Source organism: Solanum stenotomum, chromosome 3, assembly GCF_019186545.1.
Source record: "Solanum stenotomum isolate F172 chromosome 3, ASM1918654v1, whole genome shotgun sequence".
In the NCBI taxonomy this organism is placed as follows: Eukaryota; Viridiplantae; Streptophyta; class Magnoliopsida; order Solanales; family Solanaceae; genus Solanum; species Solanum stenotomum.
Genome location: NC_064284.1, coordinates 23,412,606 through 23,421,975, shown reverse-complemented (window position 1 = coordinate 23,421,975; position 9,370 = coordinate 23,412,606). Strand labels below are relative to the sequence as shown.

At 28.9% G+C, this 9,370-nt stretch overlaps 2 protein-coding genes across 2 annotated transcripts; both read left to right on the top strand.

Annotated features, from left to right (window-relative positions):
* The first annotated feature begins 909 nt into the window (after positions 1-909).
* Positions 910-3,659, top strand: LOC125859775 (uncharacterized protein At1g28695-like). Its single transcript, XM_049539588.1, has 3 exons — positions 910-1,181; positions 1,263-1,640; positions 3,099-3,659. The coding sequence occupies exons 1-3, from the start codon at positions 1,038-1,040 to the stop codon at positions 3,597-3,599; spliced, it is 1,023 nt and encodes a 340-aa protein (XP_049395545.1). The 5' UTR covers positions 910-1,037; the 3' UTR covers positions 3,600-3,659.
* Positions 3,660-5,175: 1,516 nt separating this feature from the next.
* Positions 5,176-9,118, top strand: LOC125859778 (uncharacterized protein At1g28695-like). Its single transcript, XM_049539591.1, has 3 exons — positions 5,176-5,457; positions 5,593-5,973; positions 8,453-9,118. Exons 1-3 carry the CDS (start codon positions 5,182-5,184, stop codon positions 8,939-8,941), a joined length of 1,146 nt encoding a protein of 381 aa, XP_049395548.1. The 5' UTR covers positions 5,176-5,181; the 3' UTR covers positions 8,942-9,118.
* The last annotated feature ends 252 nt before the right edge of the window (positions 9,119-9,370 follow it).

Sequence of the window (9,370 nt, the reverse complement as noted above, 5' to 3'; positions counted from 1 at the left end):
TTGATTTATAAATTTAAAATTTTTACACAAATAATTTGGTTTGATATTTGAAAAATCCGAACCAACCCGGTCATATACACCTCTACTTAGCGGTGTCATTTTGACAGTAATTAACATTCATAAAAATATAATATTAATAATGAGAAAAAAATTTCACTTCCACGTAGAATACCTTGTTTTCCTATTTATTTTATTAGAAGAAAGTCAAGTTCGTTTGAACATTCTATATTCTTTTAAGTTTTATAGTAACAGTTTACAAATGTGGAAAAAGTCCGTCACATGATATTCTATGTACTTTTCACAAGCTTTCTAAAGTCTCAGACTTTGAAAGTTTTTTTTCCCTGACGGATACTTAGGTTGAAGCATGATTAATCTGATATGCACATTACATGTTTTATTTGAGGGGATGATGCAAAAGTTTGGACTCTCCAAGATATATTCAATTCGAGTTGGACTCTACAAGGTGTGTTTAACTAGGATGATTGATTTTGATCTCTATGAATATTTCAAGAATTTTCGGAATATTCGAGATGACATGAACTAGGGTTTAGAGTTGAGTATCCTAATTGGAGTTGAACACGCGTTATAGAGTCCCAACTCGAATTGAACACATCTTGTAGAGTCCCACAAAATTTCAATGTCTACATACACTTCCAGTCATTTTTTTTATTATTCAAGGCTTGAATTCGAGGCTTTTGATTAACGGACGGAGGAATCCAAACAATGACATTTAAAGTTTTATTTAGGAACTAAGAATAAAATATATTTTAATCAACCAATTATTCTAATACTAATAGCACACGTAATTTGAAAATTCTTTACAATATTTGTCAATGAAAAATTTCGTGGGCTATTTAAAGAATTCGCTACTAATTAAGTAGTTGAACAAATAAAAAGAGAAGTACAAAACCAATGGGAAGCACAAATTTAGTTGGAGTTTAGAAAAACCACGCAACTAGTCATTCTTACTTAATTCCTCTTCTCATCTCTTAACATCGAGGTTGATAAAAGAACCTAACCGAAGTCAATCTTGCAATATGAATTTCAAGAATCCCATCAACGAATACTATCACTATATTGTGTACACACTTCTTACCATAGTGTTATTATATATTCTCTTGTTAACTTCTTCCTCTAAGAGCAACAATTTTGCTTTATATCCAAGTCAACCTACAAAAACGGTAAGCAATTAATTAATCATAATTTTAATATAAGTATTTCTTTCATCAATTATTAACTATGTATGTATGTATTAATTTCAGTTTAACATGAAAATGTATGGAGATGAACTTGAAGAAGCATTAGTGGGAGCTTCAACGGAAGACAAGATGGTAATTATCGCGATTGTAAATAAGGCATATGTGGAGGGAGATAAGCCGATGTTGGATATTTTCTTGGATGGTTTTTGGCTCGGAGAAGGTACCGATGATTTAATAAAAAACCTTTTGATCGTTGCGATGGATCAAATATCATATCGAAGATGCAAATTCCTCCATCTTAATTGTTACAAGCTCGAAACGGACGGTGTGGATTTCGTTGGGGAGAAATTATACATGTCGAAAGACTTTATAAAGATGATGTGGAGAAGAACCAGGTTCTTAGGAGATGTTCTAAAGCGTGGTTATAGCTTCGTTTTCACGGTAAACAACATTTATCATTTATTTAAAGGAAAGGGAAAATACTCAAATATGTCATCGAACTTTAAAAAAAAGGCTCATCTATGTCATTTCAGTTAACAAATAATGAAATGAATGAGCCTTTTCTCTAACGAAAAATGACATAAATAAGTCAAACTTTTAACAGGTGACATAAATGAGTCTTTTCTCAAAGTTCAATGCATATTTGAGTTTTTTCCCTTATTTAAATTATTGTATATATTAACTTTCAATAATCAATATAATAGACAACGATAAGTATAAAATGCACTCATCGTGTACTATTCAAATAACTTAACGCGGCGGAATATAAGACCATTCAAGTGTGGAATTTGTCACCAATTTGATAACTTGCAGAATTTTCAAAGAAATGGAAATTGACCAAAATGCATTAGGATTAATTATCACATTAAATATAAATATATCATTTATTTACCTATTTTACCAATATTCCTCTAATTACATTTATGTCCGTTCATTATTGGTCAACACTAAATTAAAAAAAAAAAGTTTAATTTGAAGAGTAAATAAAAGAACAAAGTCTGGTAAATGTTTGGGTCAAGTAAGTTAGAAAATTGAATGGACCAATTTTATTTAATTGGAGTCCGAGTTTAAAAACCAAATTGGAAAACTTACTTAAAAAGATATCTTTTAATAAATAATTACTGATTTTAGTGATACTTTTTATTTATTACTATTTGTAGCAATATATAACAATACTATGATAAATCTGCAATATGTATGAAAAGTGAATTATGTATGCAATATATAGGTATTATAACTGTTTTAAAATATATTATGTTTGTTTTATAAGAAATTGAGACAATATACTATAAGTGTATTTAAATGTGTGATAAATATTTTATTTATCAATAAAATCTGTATTATATGTGTTTTATAAATTATTCTCTTTAATATGTATTAAAATTGTATTAAAACTGTATTAAAAGTGATCAAGTGAAAAGAAAATGTTATTGCTATATATAAATGGTAAATATTTTCTTAATATAGTATATTTAGGTAAGTTCCCTTTAAAATTGGACCATAATGTCACATGAAATTTAAATAATATTTTTTAATTTAGTGTTGACTATTAGTCAAAGGCTATATATAAGCCAAAATATATAATTAGAGGGATATCTTTAGCAAAACCGATAAATGAAGAGTAAATTTAAAACTTTTGCAATAGTGCATGCCATTTTTGGCCCTTCTACCTTAAAGAAATAGATTGTATGCCAAAATTATATATACCAAACACAATTTTATGCTTACGTTTTCCTAAATTTATTTTCAACTACTAACATTCTTTTGCATAACTACTAGAGTTGATTTTTCTTCGTTTAGATATATATAATAGTCGAAATTAATTAACACAATTTATGTAAAACCATATTTGTCAATCTCAATAAGTTGATAATTGTTGAATTATTTCATGTTGAACAGGACACTGATGTGTTATGGCTAAGAAATCCATTCACAAATTTGAGTCACAACAAATCCATCGATTTGCAAATCAGTTCAGATAATTTCAATGGCAATGAATGGTCCAAGGCGAATCCTATTAACACGGGTTTCTACATGATCAGATCAAACAATAAAACTATCGCGTTGTTTGATAATTGGTACGCGAAAAAAGACAATTCCAGTGGATTAAAAGATCAGGACGTTCTGCAGAAGCTAATACGTGAAAGACAATTTCGAAATTTAGGCCTTAAATTGAGGTTCTTGGACACTGTTTATTTTAGTGGATTTTGTCAAAATAGTAAGGATGTTAAGGCTGTTGTGACTGTTCATGCTAACTGTTGTAGAAGAATTAGTGCCAAAATGGCTGATTTGACTGCAGTTATTCATGATTGGAAGAGGTTTAGGAGCGCCACCCTAAATGAGACGTTGAAGTTCCAGTGGACGTCTCATGATCATTGTCGGGATTCCTGGCGAAATTAAGGATATCGTATGATCATATCTGATGTTTGAGAAATTTAATATTATGGTTACAATTTTTTTTCAAATAGCAAGGTAGTGTCTTTTTTGTAAATGCATAATATAATAAGATTACATATTTTTCACGTGGTAATTTGTGTAAGTACTGCAAAAGCATAGTGCCAAATCGCAAAATAGTCACATTTGTTTGCTCCATTAAGAGAAGATCTAAAAGGGCACAAGCTTTTCTCTTATATTCTTATGTTGGAATAAATAGGAAAATTACTAGAAGCAAACTTGTCGAGTGCAAACCTATGTATGAAAAAAAAAATTCACTTGTGCTTGTCAAAGCTAAGATAGTGTATTAAAAAAGTTGTCGTGTTCATAGGGATTGGTATCAAATAAATTTTGATCGATAGTACTATACATGAAAATAATTCTTGTAGTTGAGGTGATTATACACTACGAGTACTGTAATGAAAATTAAATAAATAAAACACTCATGAGATATTCGAGAAACGATCTGTAAATGATTGTTAATAATGAGACAAACTAAGACAATATACGAATATATGATCTCTATTAAATTTTTTATTAAAATTAATCTAAATACATGATTAATAGTATATATCCACCTTAGATTAATTAATGAAAACGTATATGTGAGGGAACATGCCGGGAAGGGGTTAATTTTGTCTTAGCCATCTCAAATTTTAGTTCACAAATGCCTAATTAAGTATGAAGTTCTCACTGTGAAATGTTAAAAATAAGAATAAATATTATGTAGAATAAAGAAGAATGATCATTTTACGAGTAAGAAAGTACACAATTCCGTGAATAACTGAGAAAATGTAAGTGGTAATATTTTTAAAAATATCTTATCATATCTAGAATTGTGATATTACCAAAAAAATAATTAGGAATCCCTATAACATATTTAATGTATCGATGATCCTAACTATGGTTAAGGTTCATTTTTAGTTACATAAACTTAAACCATTAATTTTAAAGTTGGATATGTATTTCTGGATCTCTTATTTAAGTAAAAAAAAGAGTTTTAAAAAATGGAGAGAGGTCGAATTCATATTTGGTAAGTAATAATAAGAATCAAATTATCTAGTATAACACTGTAACAGAAATACCTTTTAGCGGCAATAAATATACACATTAATAAAGAGCGTTAAAGTCTTTATCGATATTAGTTAATTGTCATTGAATCTAATGTCGCTAAAGGCTTTAGGGATATATACAAAGAGTGTTAATTGCCGCTAAAAATACATATTTAGTAACAATTAAACTATTACCGTTAATTAATTATCGCTAAAGATCATTTTTTATGCCCTCTAGCGTAATAGTGTTACAATTTTGAATGTGAAAAAAAGATACTCTACTTAAGATTATTTTATTAAGAGTATCTGCCAAATATTGGCTAGTAATAATATGGGACAACTGTTTATTTCATCTCAAGTTTGTGCCATTATTTATTCCAAATAAAAATAAAATATTACAAGAGTCAAATGTTGGTGGACACTTGGACTATAATAGGTGTCCAATAAATCAGCATAGTTGATATTATTCTTATTGCTCTACATATAAAAAAGAACACATGATGTTCACTAAGTTGGCAATGAGAAAACTCCATCAAAATTCCTTCTCCACAAAACTTTTTTCAAGATCATTTCTTAGGCCTTGCAAATCTATCATCCCCACTACAACCATGATCAATAACACCAAAAATAAAGTCATAATTGATCATAGTCACCATATTATATACATCATTTTGTTATTTGGTCTACTTATTATTTCCATTGTCTTGACTTCTCCAAGTAACACCCCCTCCTTCTTTCCTTTGCAACTCTCACTCTTTAACCCCTCAAAACAGGTAAAAATAAATCACTCTACCCTACATTACTCTTATGTAGTTCATTAGCGCGTTTTTTGTGTATACGTAGGACTATATTTATTCTGAATATTCCACTACTAACTCTAACTCTGAATCTTGAATTCGTCTATGCAGATAAATGAAAGAGTGTATTATAAAGATGATCTTGAACGAGCATTGATGGGAGCGTCAACTGAGAACAAGACGGTAATAATAACTATTGTAAATAAAGCATATGTAGAAGGAGATAAGGCAATGCTAGATTTATTCTTGGATGGTTTTTGGCATGGAGAAGGCACTAGGGAATTAGTGAATCATCTTTTGATTGTTGCCATGGATCAAACCTCTTATGAACGTTGTAAATTCTTACATCTTCATTGTTACAAGCTCGAAACGGACGGTGTGGATTTTGGTGGAGAAAAATTGTTCATGTCTCAAGATTTTATCAAGATGATGTGGAGAAGAACTTTGTTCTTGAGTGATGTTCTTAAACGAGGTTACAACTTCATCTTTACGGTATGTTTTTGTCTTCCTACAAAATTTTCTTTTTTCATACTATGATTTAATAACGTTACAAGAACTTCAGGACATTATAATTACTTTTAGATTGAACAAATTATTCAAAAGAGGATTGTTTACTAGTAGCATCATATGAATATTTGGTGTGGTACCTATTTCGAGGAAATGAAAGTGAAGAATGAAAAAAATTAATTAATTAAAAGTTTATCTAGTTTAGGGAGAATTAAAGAAAGTGATCTAGCTTAGTCAAAATGTGTTTGCCGTTAAAAACTAAAGCAAGTGCCTTTTTCACTTCAATTAAGGGTCTTACATATTCATGTTTTTTATAATATACTAATAAACCTTTAGAATTATTTTTTGTAATTCTCCACTATCTTCATTTTCAAGAAAATAGGTAAGCACCTGTACTTATATTGCTCCAAGTCCTAGTTAATTATGAATTAAATTAAATAATTAATACCAAATCCCAAATAATTTTGAATTATTTTTCATTCTTACATTTATGGGTTTTCAACAACCTCAAATTAAAAAATAAAATTCATCTATCTATATGTGTCCAAGGGGAAACAAACCCCCATACACACTATACTAAAAATGATTTTTAGCAGCAATTAATTAACAATAATAATTTCATTGTCTCTATATTTATTATTTTAGAGTCAATTAACATTTTTTTAAAATGTCCATAAAGCCTATAACGATATTGAATCCACAATTAACTAATTAATGTTGGTAAGGTTTTAGTAACGCTCTTTGTTAATGTTCAGATTTATTGCCATTAAAAGTTATTTTGTTATAGTAATGTAAACTATAGTACTCCCTCCGTCCATATTAGATGGGCATAAAATTATTTGTCTCAAATTACTTGATAACTTACTAAATTAAGATAAAATTAATTAATTTTTCTCATTTAATTTTTTTTTGAAGATTCAAAAATTCTTTTTTCGAGAGGCCAATTAATACGAACAAACGGCAAAATAATAAAGTTAATCAATCATTAATTTCTTAATCACCATGTAAAATAAAAAATGCTCATCTAATATGAAACGGAGGAAGTATAAGCTTAAACGGCTTCCTTCACTACGGTTGGACCTTGGGAATGTTCAACACGTTAAGGTATGAGAGTAGGAAAAAATGGATGTAGAAGTCACGTCTTGTTTGTTTTCATCCTCTTCTTTCTATTTTTTCATTTGGAAAAATTAAGTTGAAATAACGTGTTATAAGTTGGAAGAAATAATTTAGTAGGACGAATATTAAACTTCTTAATTTTATTACGAGGCAACTTTGTGGTCAGATTCTGTTAAGCAATGTCATCTTAATTATGTGCTCATGGTTCTGAGGAAAGACAAGTAATATCTTCAATTAATTGGATTTGGTTAATTAACACTAACTAATACTCTCTTCGTTTTTATTTACATGTCATTCTTATTAAAAATATATATTCTTTAATACTTGTCATTTCACAGAATCTATGCATAAATAACATTATTTTTTCTATTTTATACTTGAGAGTTATTAGTCTTGAAGACCATATTCATTGGTCAAAATTAATTAAATCATGTTCATTGATTAAAAAGTTGACTTTAAAAAAACACTAAATAAGGGCACAATAATAAATTTTCCTAATATTTAATGAGACCTAAAATTTAAAATTGTGACAATTAAATAGGAACGGAACGAATACATATATTTCAAGACTCATGTGGATGTTGCTTGTAGTACTTTTATCGAGATCTGACATAAGAGATCTAACAAGTGTTACAAGGAAGTCAAAAATCTACCTTAAACTTCAATTTAATTTCTACTAACCTGCCGTGAAATATGCCGCCTCCTAAATTCTTCTCCTTGGTAACAACTAGAACCACAAACCATGGGACGTGTGTCACTTTAGTTTGTTTAGTGGACTTTTCTTTTTTGGTTGTTGTTTATTGGACTTGGATTAGAGTTTGATTCATACAAACAAAAAATATTAAACCTTCTCAAAATATGATATTCCTAATTTTAAAAATAAGACATGTTACTAGCTTATTATTTCTAACAAGTAAATTATTACAATAATGAACCTATGATTTGAAGACTTTGGATGTATCAATAATATCTTAGCTCAAATATGAGTCTAAGATAAACTTAAAAAATAAAAATAACAAAATAGTGTTGTAGCTAGATTCAAACTCAAGTCTCATTGGTAATTCTTCTAGCTTGTACAAGCAGCACAATGACAAACTTATATTCTTAATGGGTGCACGGGTATGCCTCTGAGTAAATATGATTTGATAGTGTAAAAAAAAATCTCGGACATTTTATATAAATTAGTTTGATTTCTAGATTAAAATTAATACAGTATATTGTATGGTTATTTAATATTATATATAATATTTTAACTTGTCGTAATAATAGTAACTTGTCTTGTTTTTTTAAGTTACTAATTTGACTTTTTAAAAATAACTGATCTGATTTATTTTATCGACACACACAGGATACCGATGTGTTATGGCTTAGGAATCCATTTCCAAACTTGTACTCAAACCAAACCATAGACCTTCAAATAAGTACAGACAAGTTCAATGGAAGTCAAGAAAATCCAATAAACACAGGGTTCTACATGATCAAATCAAACACTAAAACCATAGCATTATTAGATGCTTGGTATGCTGGAAAAGACAAGGCCATTGGATGGAAAGAACAAGATGTTTTGATCAAGTTAATGAAAGATGGAATGTTCAAACACTTGGAGCTTAGTGTTAAATTCTTGGACACCCTTTATTTCAGCGGTTTCTGTAACGATAGTAAAGATGTTAACGTTGTTGCTACCGTTCATGTCAATTGTTGTCGAAGTATAAGCGCTAAGTTGGCTGATCTAATAGTTGTCCTTCATGATTGGAGAAGATTTAAGAACGCCAATCAGACATCGACATTATATGGATGGACTCAACATGTGAATTGTTGGGATTCTTGGAAAAACTAATGGAAATTTTTAGATTCAAACAAGTCTTAATGTAGTGGAAGAATCGTTGAATTTACTATCAGAAGAATCACCTCAAGTTGAAGTTTGAATCTCTTGAAAAGAAAGTTAGTATACAACAAACTAGATGTCTTTGCTTTGTGTGTATCCTTTTGGAAGATAATAGAAAATCAGAAATTATTGTCATCTCTTATATATGTATACTAGAAATGGGTAGCATGTGGGGCCCAATCACTATTATTTAAAATTTGTAATTTTTATTTATGGTATTTTTAATTTTTAAATTATAATAATATATTTTTTTTCTACTTATAATATCAACGATCTAACATTAACATTAGAAATCAAAGGAAATTTATGGATAAAAAGATAGAGAAATAATAAGCAAACCAAAAGTTTAAATTTAAATCATAGGTATATTTACTACATTTT